The following is a 15,349-nucleotide window of genomic DNA, read 5'->3' as shown; positions in this document are numbered from 1 at the left end:
TCTAGAATTTGGAATGTTCCTGAACTCCATAGCTACGCGGACGCCCTAAAAGATGTCTTGTCCCTCCCTGGCTGGCAGAAGATCGCCTGGCTTAGAGAGGTGAAGAAGGCGCTTACCTTGCTTGGTTTGGGTTCTGCGTGGGAAAACAAAACTGCACCTTCCAAACAGGAGCTGAAGAAGGCATACTGGACCTGGGTCGACAGCGAGAGACTGGGTAAACTAAACCATCCAAAAACTGTTGCCAACTTCCTGATGGTTAAATGTAACCCCTCCAGAGAAGCTTACTTGGACTTGATACACAGCTCCCATGATAGGGCTTTATATATTAAATTCAGGGTTGGGGTTTTACCCTTGTGCCAGTTCACTTATACTTGGAAACCACCCTTGCAAACTGTTCCCGACTGTCCATTCTGTGAGCTGAAAACAGAATCCGTTGCACATTTCCTATTTGAGTGCCAAGCCTATTTAGCTCCCAGACGGAGGTGGTTGAATACTGCTCTCAGACACAAGACCCTTCTTCTCAATCTGTTTGGCAAAGTTCCTAGGATGGGCCTGGCGTATAAGAACCGCTAAAAAACTGACGATCCAATAATGTTTCCCCTCCCTTTTTAACATATTTTTAGTCCAATGGACAGATCTCTTTTATTGCATAATGAATTGTAAGTTGTTCTTCGAATATTGTTATATTGTGATGTTTTGCTTTTATGATATGTTTTTATATATCGAAATAAAGCTTACTTACTTACTTACTTACTAAAATTAAGCTACAACTTTTGTCTTGAGATCAGTATTTATTATGCACCTGAGTTCTCAGGTTCCACAATACAGGTAAGGAGATTTTATTGATATTTAAATAATTTTCCATTCCGGTACTGAATGAGAACAGACTTCTGTTCTCTCAAACTGTCTGATCTAACAAGCTTATTTCACTTTAAAATTTACGAAATCTTGAACGAAATTGTTGGGTGATAAAAAAAAAACATGTCTACTAATACTACAGTGCTATTCCCATTGTGGCTTAGCAACTTTATGAATCTCGTCTGTCAGAATCAGGGGTTAAGGTTGTTCCATCCAGAAGTTCAAAAATACATAGGGGCAGATTTACAAGCCCCTTGCGCCTCTTTTACGCCGCCGTTGCTTCACTTTTGTGATGCAGCGGTGGTGCAAAAGATGCGCCATGGTGCAGGGTATTTACAACGTGACGCATCTCCCAGATGTGTCAAGTTGTAAAGCCCTGTGCCAGAAGGAGGCGTTCCATCGCAGGGGGGGGAGCGTTCCGGCACAGGAACGCCTCCCAAAAGTGGGTGAGTGAAATCTACAAGATTTCACTCACTCACTTTTGGGCCCATGCTGCGTAAAAACCCTGCGCCTGCTTGAAGCAGGTGTAAGGATTGACGCAGCATTGTGGAGATAGAGCCCCCCAAGCCTTGCTGGAGCTGTGTCACGCTTGCAACGCAACTCCAGCAATGCGTCACTTTTATGGCACAGATGCGTCACGCATCTGTGCCGTTTTTGTCCCATGGTGCGCCGCATTGTAAATGCGGCGCATCCAGGGTGGCGGAGCTGCGGTGCACAATTACTGGCGCATCCCTGCTGATATGCAGGGATGCGCCAGTAATTGTAAATCTGCCCCTTAATATTTTAAGTGACACCGCCACAATGTAACTTTATCAATCGATCTACAGCTCAGAGCATGGCAATATTACTAGGAATTCTAACCTTTATAATATAACACTTCATGACACTTTCAGAAATAACAATTCGAAAGACTTCGTACTTCTGAAAAAAAACTTTCAAAAGCAAGTTACGGGTTCGGCAAGAGGAGGAGCAAAATAGGTCTCAGATGAGACGGAAGGAAAGAGGATAGGGGAGTTAAAAGGGGGTAGAGGACACACTCCATGAGGTAAGAAGAAAAAATAAAGGCAGAAGAGTTCAGTGTCATGAAAAGCACAACAACTCACAAGAACAGAGCAAACAAAGCCTGGAGCAACATGAAAACAAAAAAATTCACTGCAGAGGTATAAAAGCACGAAAAATGAAAAGGCAAAATGGGAAAATATGCATGGGATTCCAAAGCAGCAACAAAGTACATAACGAGCTATGAATTATAAGAGAAAGTACAATGTAAAGTGAAAAAAAGAAGTGCTATTTCGACGCGGAAAATGAAACTAATTGCACCATTAGGATAATGCCGCTCATACCAAAAAACAGTTAAACCCCAAATATCTCATTACTCAACCCTTATAAGATAATTGAAACACACTTCACTAGACTTCAATTTAACTCTCAAGAGACTCAAGATATCAGGCTATTTTCCATCCTTTGAGTACTACAGAATTAGTACTGGTGGCAATGTTTGATGACTTGCCACTGACCATGGATAGCTAAAATGATCACTTTGAATCTTTCTCCTGCCCTTGGATACAGTGAATCGCCCTGCCGGGTTAATCAGGTGAAAGAATGGTGACATCAATGTAATAATTATAAATTGGTTTCCCAATCGACAATAGATCAAACACATATTTATAGTCATATGGACATATTTCTGATGGGAATCTGTATTTATTTATTAATTGTAATATTTCAATTCAGCTCAATTAACTACATTGACGATTACCATTAATTCAAAGAAAATAATTGATTGCTATATAGAAAATGGAGCATGAAATATTGTGTTACCTTAATATAGCAGCCAAAATATTGGGGATGGAAATCTCTGTGCCCTTACTTTTCAATATTATCTGTATGTCCTTGCTTGTCAATATTATCTTTGTGCCCTTACCTGCCGATATTATCTGTGTGTCCATACTTATTGATATTATCTTTATGTTCTTGCCTGCCAATATTGTCTTTATGTACTTACCTGTCGATATTTTTGCGAACCTTTATAAGCTGGGATATCGATATATCTTCAGATACGATCACCCACAAAAAAGGACGGTGGGCTTGCAGTTATATTTAGATATCATTTGTAAAATATTTTTAAAGTTCTTCCTAATATACCACTTTGTGAATCCCTACATTTTAAAATTTAACTCAACAGTCACTACTCCTTTAGTGGACTTTTCATATATAGACCTCCAGGTTCTAGATCAGCTTTTACTAAGTACATTGGTAGCCTCATAGAAAAAGTGGATGCTGCAGATTTCACTATTTTAAGGTGACTTTAATTGCCATATGGAGAATTCGCTCAATCTAGACTCAATAAATCTACTTGACCATATGGCAGGCATAGGTCTAACACAAATAAAACAAAGCTGGTCATCTCTCGGATGGTATTTTCACGGATAATCAACAGTTCAACTGGGTATCCACACTCTCCCCTGACCTAGACGCACCACAAAGCTATTCTGTTCGAGATAAAAGGACTACCAGAGGTAGAAAATACTAACTCACAAAAGGAGATTACTACTCAGCACCCATATAGAGCTATTGATGCTGATTAGCTCAAAGCCTCCCTTCTCCAACTGGTTTCCTCTGATTTGGACAATGCTGTTTGTAACTACAATCATTGGTTGGACCTGTCGCTGACTTAGTTAGCTCCAGCAAACCAATCTCTTCGTCCTGAGACTAATTCTTCTGAACCCTGGTTCAACGACGATCTCAGGAAAAATAAGCAGGTATGTAGGAGATCAGAATGTAAATGGAGTTCTCAGCTTAAACCAGCAGACATATATTATATAGGCGGAGGTGCGGGGTCTACCACAATAAATCAATAGCACTCTTCATTCTGGGTCCGCTGTCGTCCTTTTCAAGCTTGCTGGGAGTTTCAGTTTGACGATTTGTTGCAGCCATATACAGAAATATATTTAACTAATCTGCAGACCTCCGAAAGAAAATGATTTTTATTGTGAAAAGAACTATTTGGCAGAAAAAATTGAAGGAGCAATGAACTCCTCCAAGGAAGTCCCTAATCCTAAAAACCGAAATACCAATCCACAATTCCGTATCAAGCTAGCACTCTCCTTTCAGAATAAAGTTAAGTCTGTCTTTAAAAGGGAGCGACCCTTGACCCTGTCTAAGGCAAGCCCGTCTGCGCCCGTCCACTCCTGGACCACGCCCAGCACCAGGACCTCTGGTCCTCCTGACCGCCACGACAACCGATGCCACTACAACGCCAGCTCCCTCCTTGCACTCAACTCCGGACGATCACAAACCTGCTTCCTGGCTGCCCCGAAGTGCACCCAAGCACCCTTCACCTGTCGGAACTGCGCCTCCCTCCCACCTCCCCTCATATGGCGGCAGCTGTACGGTAAGGAGAGCGACCCTTGACCCTGTCTTTAGGCAGGTCGCTCGCCCTCGCCGCACAGCTCCACCTGCATGACTGTGTGCCCCTGCTGCTCATCACCGCCGCTGCCGCAGGTTCAAGGCTTCTCTGCCTTGGTGGCCCTGTAATACCAGTCTTGATTGTATTGCTGTTTTGTGTATTTTTTGTCTAAATCTTGCCTGATCTCTTTACCCCCCTGTGTAACCTTCTGTGCCCCCTCATACCCTGTGCCTCATTCCGCCAGTCTTCTCCCACCGCTGCGTCCCCTGCGGTCCCGCCCCGTTCATTCCCATTCGCCGCACCGCTCCTGCCTCCCAGCTGCTCCTCCCTCCCCCCTCCCCTCATATGGTGGCCACTGCATGGCTGCGCAGCGGGCTCACCACTGGCGCGCCTAAGGCAAGCCTGTCTGCGCCCGTCCACGCCTGGACCACGTCCAGCGCCAGGACCACTGGTAACCCGACCGCCATGACGACCGATACCACTACAACGCCAGAACCCTCCTCGCACTGAACTCGGGAGGATCCAAAAACCTGCTTCCAGGCTGCTCCGAAGCACACTCAAGGACCTGTCACCTGCCGGAACACGCCATCGAACTCTGGGACCTGCTCAACACTTCCTCCGCGGACGTCGCCTTCCTGACAGAGACCTGGATGAACGCCTCCTTGTCTCTGGACAACTCCATAGCCATCCCGGAACGTCTACAAGATCACCCACAGGGATCGCACCAACGGAGCTGGAGGTGGAATTACCATCTTCCACAAGAACACCCTCAGGGTCTCTACCAGCACCGACAACACCATCAGCACCGCCAAACACCTGCACTTCCACATTCACACTGACCCCAACACCACCCTCAGAGGAATTCTCATCTACAGACCCCCTGGACCACGGTTCCATTGCCGACTTCGTCAGCACGCATGCCCTGGCCTCCACAGACTACATCCTCCTCCGAGACCTTAAATTCCACTTCAAAAACAACAAAGATAGCAACACCACCACCCTGACTGACAACCTTACCAACCTTGGACTCAGACAGCTCGTCACAATGCCCACTCACTCTGCCAGACACACGCTTGCCCCCATCTGCTCCGCTCCCATGTCACCTTCAGCCACACCACCGAACTCCACTGAACTGGCCATCGCTGCATCCACTTCACCTTCTGGAAACCCACCACGCAACACTGCACTCAACAGATCCCCGCCACAGCTGGAGCAAAGTCACCGAAGACCAGCTAAACACCACTCTCGCCTGAAGCTCACCCACCATCCCCACAGACACCGTCGCTTGCAACCTCAGGCGTTGGATCGACAACTGCGCCAATGTTCTCACCCAGATCAAGAAACCCTCCAACAGATACACCGATAAGAAAGCCAGCTGGTTAACCGCGGACCTCCAGGCCTCCAAGCAAACCTGCCGTAAACTTGAGAAAAAATGGCACCGCAAACAGAAACCTGACAACTATGCGGCCCATAAGAATGCCATTTGAAGACACCATCACCTCATCAGATCAGCCAAGAGATCCTCCTTCAAGGACTGCCTCGACAACAACGCGCACAACAGCAAGGACCTTTTCAGCATCTTGAAGGAACTCTCCAGCCCCAGCTCCAACACCAATGACATCCCACCATTGCAAGAGCTTTGCGACTCCCTAACCACCTTGTTCCATCACAAGATCGCAGACATCCACAACAGCTTCAACAACCAGACCGCCCCGGCAGCCACCGACACCTGAGACCACACATCAACCATCCACTTCGACCCCCTGCTCGCCTGGGCCAACGTGTACAACGACGACACCATCAAAATCATGAACACCGTCCACGCCAACTCTCCGACTGACCCATGCCTGCACCATGCCTTCAACAAAGCCAGCGCCACAATCGCACCCCATCTCCGCAAGGTCATCAGCACCTCCTTCGAGACCGCAACCTTCCTGACGAGCTGGAAGCACACCAAGATCAATGCCCTACTCAATAAACCTAAGACGGATCCAAGAGACCTCAAGAACTTCCGGCCCATCTCCCCTCCATTTTCCGGTGAAGGTCATCGACAAGATCGCCAACGTTCAACTGACCCGCTACCTGGAGGAGAACAACATCCTGGATCCATCCCAGTTCGAGTTCCGCAGCAACCACAGTACCGAAACTGCCCTCATCGCCACCACCGATGACATCAGGGCCCTGCTGGACAATGGTGAAACCGCTGCCCTCATCCTCCTGGACCTCTCAGCCACCTTCAACAATGTCTGCCACCACACCCTACGCACACACCTCCACAGCGCAGGGAACCGAGCCAAGGCTCTGGAATGGACCACCTCCTTCCTCTCCGGGAGAAACCAGAGCATCCGCCTCCCCCCATTCCGCTCTGAAGCCTCTGGGATCATCTGCAGCGTACCCCAAGGATCATCCCTCAGCCCAACACTGTTCAATGTCTACATGGCACCGCTTACCCACGTCGCCCGACTGCTTGACCTCAACATCATCTGTTACGCCGATATCACCCAGCTGATCATCTCCCTCACCAAGGACCCCTCTCACCACCAAATCCAACCTCCACGAAGGAATAAAGGCGTCGCCGAATGGATGAAGAACAGCTGACTGAAGCTGAACTCGGACAAAACGGAGCTCCTCATCCTCGGCTCCACCCCCTCAGCCTGGCACGACTCCTGGTGGCCGAACGCACTGGGAGGAGCCCTGACACCCACCGACCACGCAGCCAACCTGGGGTTTATCCTCAACTCAACACTCTCCATGACCAAGCAAGTCAACGCTGTCTCTTCCGAATCTGCATACTTCAACATCCTGCACAAGATCTACAGATGGATCCACACCAAAACAAGAAGAACAGTCACCCATGCACTTGTCAGCAGCAGGCTGGACTACAGAAATGCCCTCTACGTGGGTGCCTTGGCCAAACTCCTGAAACAACTGCAAGATATACAGAACGCCTCTGCACGCCTGATCCTTGACGTCCCTCGCCACAGCCGCATCACACCCCACCTGTGAGACATGCACTGGCTCCCCGTGAACAAGAGGAACACCTTCAAGCTCCTCACCCGCGCACACAAGGCACTCCACAACACCGGACCGGCTTATCTCAACAGACGACTCACCTTCTACATCCCGAACTGCCATCTCCGCTCAGCCTACCTCACCCTCGTCACCGTCCCCCGCATCCAAAGAGCAACCACCGGCAGCAGATCATTCTCCCAGTGCCTTGAGACCCTCACGGGTGAGTTGTGCTTACACATGTATTGATTGATTGATAATTCCTTCTTAAACTTGAGCCAAACAGCTGACTTAGATTCTAAATCTCCATAAGGCACACACAATATCAGTGTTCTATCTCACATTGGACCTCTGACGGTCGATCAGATGCAAAAAATACTAATGCAGATCAAATCAGGCTCTCCACAGGACCCCTGTCCACCCAGAACAATTCACTTAGCCCCAGAGGTGATAGCCTCACACCTCTCAGCCATTTTTATCAATCTCCTTGAAGTAGGTGTGTTTCCAAAAGATTGGAAGGTAGGGTCTATTCTGCCATTATAAAAAAAGGCTAACTTAGACACTGGCGACCCCAATAACTATAGACCAATAACTCAATTAATATTCCCTGCCTAACTGGATTCTATACAGTTCGGTTTTCATAGTCATCACAGCACCAAACTATTTATTCCAGCCACAGAAGAAATTAGGCAAACGATAGACAGCGGGGGAAATGCAGTTCTGATCCTTCTGGAGCTATCTGCCACATTTGATATGGTCAACCATGCTCTTCTCATTGATCACCTTAAATCAATCGGGATCAAAGATACCCAATCAAGTTCTTGGATTCATTTCTGACTAACCCCATTCAAACAGTCTCCCTAGGTGATTTCACCTCACCAGGTTTTTCTTTACCTTGTGGAGTCCCTCGGGGCTTATCCTTGAGTCCTACCTTGTTTCATCTTTAAGTTACCCCACTTGCAGCCTCAATTAAATCATTTGGCTTTTCTTGGTTTCATATGCAGATGACAGACAGATTGTTATCTCCGTCTCCAACAATACGGGATCCATGGCTACCCAGTTTCACAACTGCACGCTCCATGTTGGTAACTGATTGTGAAGCAATTGCCTAAAATTTAACTCTCGGAAATGGAGGCCCTACTGTTTGGCAACAACCCTTCCTTTGGTCAAACAAGTGATGACCCCAGGAACTAGGGAATCTTCCTACCCCCAGGGAAAAAAGCAAAACACCTAGAGGTGGTTATTAATACCAAGCTATCCTGTGAAGGACAAATTACTTCCTCGTGTTTCCTCATTTTGAAAATCATAAGGAAAGTTTTACCTTTTATCTCACCCAGCTGCTAAGCTTCCAGGCAGCCCAGGAGGATTGAGAGAGCGGCAGCCCAGGCCTGACACGTAAGACAAACATGCAGCGAGCCATTGAAAACTGAATCGAAGTAAATAACCGTGCACCACAATACTTTCTATATCACAAACAGAAAACACAGGGATACGAAGAAATCACGCCTGGACATACATCCTATCTGACCGATTGGCCCACTACCTGCCAAAATAAAACAAGCCTTTGAATGACTGGGTTCCCATGAGTATAGCAGAGATTGGCTGATCTCGCAGTTCGGAATAAGCTTTTGGGTCCTGAAGAGAACCCCGTATGTAAAGGGGTTTGAAACGCGTCAATCTTTTTTGTGGGGCCAATCAAATATATAAATGGCTGTTCAACATTGAAAGTTTTGTAAATATGTTTGAATTGCTTCTGTTTGGTCATTGCTGTGTATTAGAAACTCTTTTTATTTTGTCATTTTTTGAGTTTTGGTGTTGGGTGTATTGGATGAGAGGGATTCGGAATGAATGTAGGACTGAATAATGGGTGTGACAGAGAGGGGTACATGAAGAAAAGTTTGTATGGGTGAAAAGATGTACCATAAGAAAATGTGTGGGTAAGGGGAGCTTTGCAGTTTTTTCTGAATTTTTTAAGATTTTGTATTCTGTGGGTGATTTATTTATGTAAAGATTATAATACATTTTGATTAAGTCAAACGGAAAAAAAAGGTTTTCTGGTAGCATTGTTTCATTTTAATGCATATAAGGTAAGGATTGGCATCTTTGTTGGTTTTTAAGATTCAGGCTCACCCTTGCTGGTTGAGAGCCACAACCCCATCGCTTTTTGGCAAAAGAGGGTAGTCACGGCTCTAATCTCATCCAAGGTAGATTATGGCAAAGCAATTTTTATCAACATCCAAAAACTTTTTCTACGTAAGTTGCAAACACTGCAGAACGCCACAGCCAGGCTTTTGATGGGCATTCCAAAACATAATTCTGTTTCTCAAGCACTCATTCAACTACACTGGCACCCTATTGACAAACTGAAACAGTTTAAAGCACTCTGCATTGCCTTCAGGGCACAACATTCTGTTGGCCCAGACTACTTCCACAGCATTTTCATCGCTATATCCCAACGCTCTCACTGCGATCATTCACAAGTGGAAATCTTGTAATCCCCACATTAAAAAAAGCCAACAAGGGTGGGGCAGGTTATATTTTATGCAAATCAAGATTATGGAATTCTCATCCTGCAGAACTAAAATTCAAAAGAAACTTACTAGAGTTTGGGAAAGATCTAAAAACCTGGCTTTTTCCAAATAATTTTGCCATCTTCTGGATCTTTTCAGCCTGTCAGATTCTGCTTAGCGCCTAGATACCCCTGGGCGATTGTCGCGCTTTACAAATTTCATTTTCATTTCATTTCATATTATCTTTGTGTCCATACTTATCAAGATTATCTTTGTGTCCTTACTTGCCAATAATATCTTTGTGTCCTTACCTGCCAATATTATTTTTGTGTCCTTACCAGTCAATATTATCTTCAAGCACTTATCTGTTAATATTATCTATGCGTTCTTGGCTGTCTATATTATCTTTGTGCCCGTACTTTTCGAAAGTACCATTGTGTACTTACCTGTTAATATTAGCTTTGTGGCCTTGCCTCTCAATATTATCCTTGTGCACTTATCTATTAAAATTATCTATGTGTCCTTGCCTGTCTGTATTCTCTTTGTGCCCATACTTGTAGATATTATCTTTCTGTACTTACCTGTTAATATTATGTGTCCTTACCTGTCAATACTATCTTTGTGTCTTTACCTGTCGATATTATCTTTGTGTCTGTACTTGTCGATATTATCTTTGTGTTGATGCCTGTCGATATTTTTGTCCTTGACATTGTGGCTACTGTAGTTATGTAGGACGAAATTCCATACTGAATGTTCTGAGCCACACTAAAGATTTTCTTTCGTAAGTGTGACTGTTACTATAATATCATGTGCTCAGCATATATAGGGCCATATTATCAAGAATGGGCGCTACATTAACACCGCTTTTATTGGCAGGAAACTGCTGCTAAAGAGGCGATAATGAGCTTGATAATATGCCGTTGTAAATTCCCATAGAAGACCAGGTTAACACCTGCCGATAAAAGCGGCGATAATGTAGCACCCTTTCTTGATAATATAGCCCTCAGTGCGTAAAAACCCATCACCACATTTTGTGCAACACTTCACTTTTAACAAAGAAGGCAATATTTATCAATACTATCAGTATCAACAATCCACCCTATCAGTGTTGAATCTAACGAGGACTTCTGACCTTGACCTTCACTGGAGTTTGCCTCTGTGGCCACTATTAGCCACACGATTATTCCTTTCTGACGTCACGGGACATCGGTTTGATAATTTGGCCATTGTCTATTGTTTGTATTTCCCCTGCAGGCGGCAACAGGAGGCGTGGGACTCCCCGTGGCAGTGCAGTGTGTGGCTCCCACCTGGCAGGATGAACTGTGCCTTCGCTTCATGAAGGAGGTTGAGAAAGTGACGCACATGAGCAAAATGAAGTTCTAGATTTTACAGGAGGAAGAATTAAGGCTGATAACGCTGAAGGAAACTGTCCATGGAAAAACGTGAATGTCCTTGTGGGTTGTTATGGGGAATATCTCACTAGAAAGATGCAAACCTCTTTATTTCACCGAAGTTGCATTTGCTGCAGCAAATTACGTGCATTGGGGTGGTGCATTGTATATTGTGTGAGAATCTTTCTGCCAGTTATATTGGAGAAGACCCTGTGAAACAGAATCTCATGAGTCATGAACTTGATTTAGAAGTGGCCTAAATCCGGATTGCACGTCAGTGTATAATATCGACACCAAATGTCTACATGCTGCTATATCATCATCACATGTTAGATTGTTATGTCCCAGGCAGGTGCCAATGACTGTGTTATATCCCCACCAAATGTCACTGTGCTGTACCTCCTTCAAATCAGTGTCGTATATGCCTATCATATGTCATTGTATTCCCCCCACATGACAGCGTTATATCACCATCACATTCACGTCAGTGTGTTATATTCACATTTAATATCAATTTATTACATACCTAATATATGTCAGTGTAATTACCTATCAAATGTCAATTTGTTTCATCCACATCACATGCCAATGTGTTATGGTCACATATCAATGTGTTTGATCCCCTGACGTGTAGGCATATAATTCCACATCATACATCAATGTGCTATATCCCAACCACATCAATGTTAATTTCCCAGATCACTACACTATGGAGCATATTTTCAAGGACTTATCAGCATGTTATCGGCACTTTATCGCAGCCGAAATGCCGATAAATGTATCACCCCATTCACAAGCTGGTGCTAACAGCCAATATCACCACTTTACCAGCGATAGCAGCAGCAAAAAACAGCTCCACAGATGAGCCCGGCAACTAACGCTAATGAGATGCAGAGTAGGCTTTCCCGTGCAAAAAGCGGTGAAAATACCACTTCGCAACATTCTCAACGACCAGCCTGATAGGCGATAAGATCCCAAAACAGGCGATAAGCACGTCAGCAGCATGGATTTAAAACCTGCTCTTACCTGGTGTAAAGTCGGGCGACAACCTGCACCATAAAAGGAAGCCCAGCCCAGAGCCACACCTGAAGAACAATAGATGCCATGGAGCCAACAATCAGGCAGCTTGGACACTCAAGAGAGCCACCACACCCACCACTACCACCCCCAGGTTCCCCCCCCAGGGCTTCCCCCCCAGACAAAGATATGTTACAAAACCTATACAAAATCATGAACTAAACAATTCGCCTGATGTCACACAATTACAGCAATTAACATTCATGTCCGGTCAGAAAAAGGAGAATAACTCATTCATCTGAGAATTGACAAACAAAACATTTTTTTCAAATTAAACTCAAAACAACTATTTGGAAGAGTCATGGCGGATCTTCTCTGAACAATCTGTAAGTCACATCCTGCAAGATAAAAATCAAGATAAAAAGGTGCGTCATGTGCACATCAAAGGACGTAGAGAGAGAAAGAGAATGAGAGAAAGAGAGGGAGAGAGAGACAGAAAGAGAAAGAGGGAGAGAGAGAAAGAGGGGGAGAGAGAAAGAAAGAGAGAGAGAGAGAAAGAGAAAGAGAAAGAGGGAGAGAGAGAAAGAGAGAGATAGAGAGAGAGAGTAAGAGACAGTGAGAGAGAGAAACAGAGGGTCTCATTATACCCAGACTTTTTTCTATGCAATATATAGGGGGCAGAGGCTGTTCCCCATTTTTTACAATCTGCCTCTTTTCCGCTGAAGAGGAACAACAGGTCCCCTGCATAATATGTACTAATTTTATAACATGACACATTCACAAAAAAATTTCTAATAATTTTTAGGCACAATATTTCCTAATTACACACTTTTGCATATATTTAACTTCTCTATTGTTGTTTCAGTATTTAGACATGTTGTCTTTGACCACGATATTTCAGGTTCCTGTAATTATGGTGGTTCTAAATACGTGATGAGTCAAAAAATGAAATATACGCATAATGTTACTTTTGACTCTGAATAACTAAATTTTGCTAGGAAATTGCAATTATATATCAATTCAATTCATTAAGTCTTTATTTCGAATAAAATTCATAAAAGACGACATACAATATATAATATATATAAAAACTACTGCAGACATGCCCCCAATTGTCTAAAAAGAGTGTGGCAAGCAAACAACATGTGATCATATCATAGCAGTTAATTTAAAAGAGTGTTCAATTTCTTTGTACGGATTAGCCACGCCCAACCTAGAAATTTAGCTACACAAATCACAGACATTTCAGTTCTAATATCACGTAATTTCTGCAGGGCTTTGCGATGTCCCCCACAATCCAAAGTTACACATATGGGTTTCAGCCATTTAAATCGAGGGGATCGATATGCTGGACATGCAAAAAACAAATGGCCAATGCTTTCTACCTGGTCGGGACACCAAAGGCATTTATTGCTTGCATTCTTCGTCCACTTTGTAGTAAAGGAGTTGATGGGTAATGTACCTACCCGAAACTGGTGATACAGTTTACGGTCTAGGATTTTGCAAATCAAGTCCCAGTAGGGCTCGAGGGACGGAGTTACCTTATGTGTTAGAAAGAGTCACGTTAAGTTATTGTCCGAGGAATGGGTGACAAGTATAGATTTTTTCGTGGCCCAGAAAAGAACCTTAAACTCTTGTTTTGAAGGAAAACTGGAGCACCCAGGATTTATCCACAGCTCAGGGAGGCCCATTGAATACAGTATTTGTTTGACTTCCCTGAGCCATGGGATTCTATGAGCACCCCACAGTGATTTAACCTCATCCAGTTCATGGGCGAAGAGGCTAAGCTCTGGAGTCGTCCAGAGCCGACGCCAGAGTGCCACTAGACGAAACTATCATTTTATGATGCTGTGCTCACTGGAATAAAAGCCTGTAGAAAAAACTGGAAAAAACCCAAAAGAGTATGAAAGTTTCCTCGGATTTTGAAAGATTTGAAACCATCCTCAGTACATGAGAAAGAAGAATATTTAATTTGTGATGGACTTACTAAAAGAAGAACTTGACAGACTGCCTCTGTCTCAGACACAGTCGAGGAAGCAGGGCCTGTAGGCAACTCACCTGCAAGGCTCACCTGCTTAAGAAGAGTGACATCCACAGCTGCCAAGTCCCACGCAATTTGTGAAATCCCTCCCTGGCTGTTAAGCCAAAATCAAAATACATGATAGGATATTGCAGTCCCTACATACAACATGAAAATAATGAGGTGGGTAATAGTAGCCTCCTGTAATGCTGGATGGTATTGCTCTATGAAATGATGTGTCTTTAGTTTCTTTTTGATCTGCAGGAGGTTGTTATGATGTTGCTTCAGATTTGGTTTTAGATCCTTGGTGTGTAGATGGCGAAGCCCTGCCTTCTGGTATTTTCTTTCCTGCATGTCTTCACTTCTGGTCTGGTGATGCCCACCGGCTCTCTGAAGTGGTTAGTTCGTCTGCCGGTTATTTGGTGGAGTCTTCCTAAATGGTTTTAAAGGTGATGTAATTGGTAATGAAGATGATACAGGCATGGAGGGGAGCCAGTGTAGTTCCTTTGCAGTTGGCACCATGTGAGCAACATGTTTCTTTCCCTTAATGAGACAAGTTGCACTGTGTAGGTGTGGTGTTAGGGAGCTCATTTTGCAGAGCGTTGCCTCCACCCAGGTGGTAGGGGACTGATGCTTGTATTGATGTTTGTAAGATGGCTTCTAGTAGAAAGGCTTTAATGTTATGTCAGGAAGACTTCTTTGCAATGAGGTCTTTCAAGCAGAGGTCTGTGATGAGGGTGAATACAAGTGATTTTGCATGCGATGGTCAGCTGGTGGTGAGACCCTGGAAATTGATGTTGGAAAGGTAACTTAAGACAAACTTAAGACAGACTTAAGACAAACTTAAGACAGGCTTAAGACAGACTTAAAATAGACTTAAGACAGACTTAAGACAGACTTAAGACAAAATCCTAACTTAAGTCTGTCTTAAGTCTGTCTTAAGTTTGTCTGAAGTCTGTCTTAGGTTTGTCTTAAGACAAACTTAAGACAAAATCCCACCTTCTGTGAATACCAAAAGTAGTAAGTGCATTCTGTGAATGCCAAAAGTAGTAAGTGCATTCTGTGAATACCAAAATAGTAGTAAGTTTAGGATTGAGTCTTAAGTTCATTCTGTGAATCGGGCCCTGAGTCTCTG

General features: G+C 44.3%; 1 protein-coding gene across 1 annotated transcript in view; it reads left to right on the top strand.

Annotated features, from left to right (window-relative positions):
• Positions 1-15,071, top strand: part of LOC147747111 (vitamin D3 hydroxylase-associated protein-like) — a 373,652-nt gene extending 358,581 nt beyond the window's left edge. The window contains exon 15 of the mRNA XM_086952362.1: positions 11,041-15,071. Coding sequence (XP_086808488.1) covers positions 11,041-11,169 — 129 coding nt within the window. The 3' untranslated portion in view covers positions 11,170-15,071. The remainder of the gene's footprint in view (positions 1-11,040) is intronic.
• Positions 15,072-15,349: the final 278 nt, after the last annotated feature.

The sequence above is a fragment of the Lissotriton vulgaris genome, chromosome 1_1, assembly GCF_964263255.1.
Source record: "Lissotriton vulgaris chromosome 1_1, aLisVul1.2, whole genome shotgun sequence".
Taxonomy (NCBI): domain Eukaryota; kingdom Metazoa; phylum Chordata; class Amphibia; order Caudata; family Salamandridae; genus Lissotriton; species Lissotriton vulgaris.
Note: the sequence above shows the minus strand (reverse complement) of the source record. Positions and strands in the feature narration are given on the sequence as shown.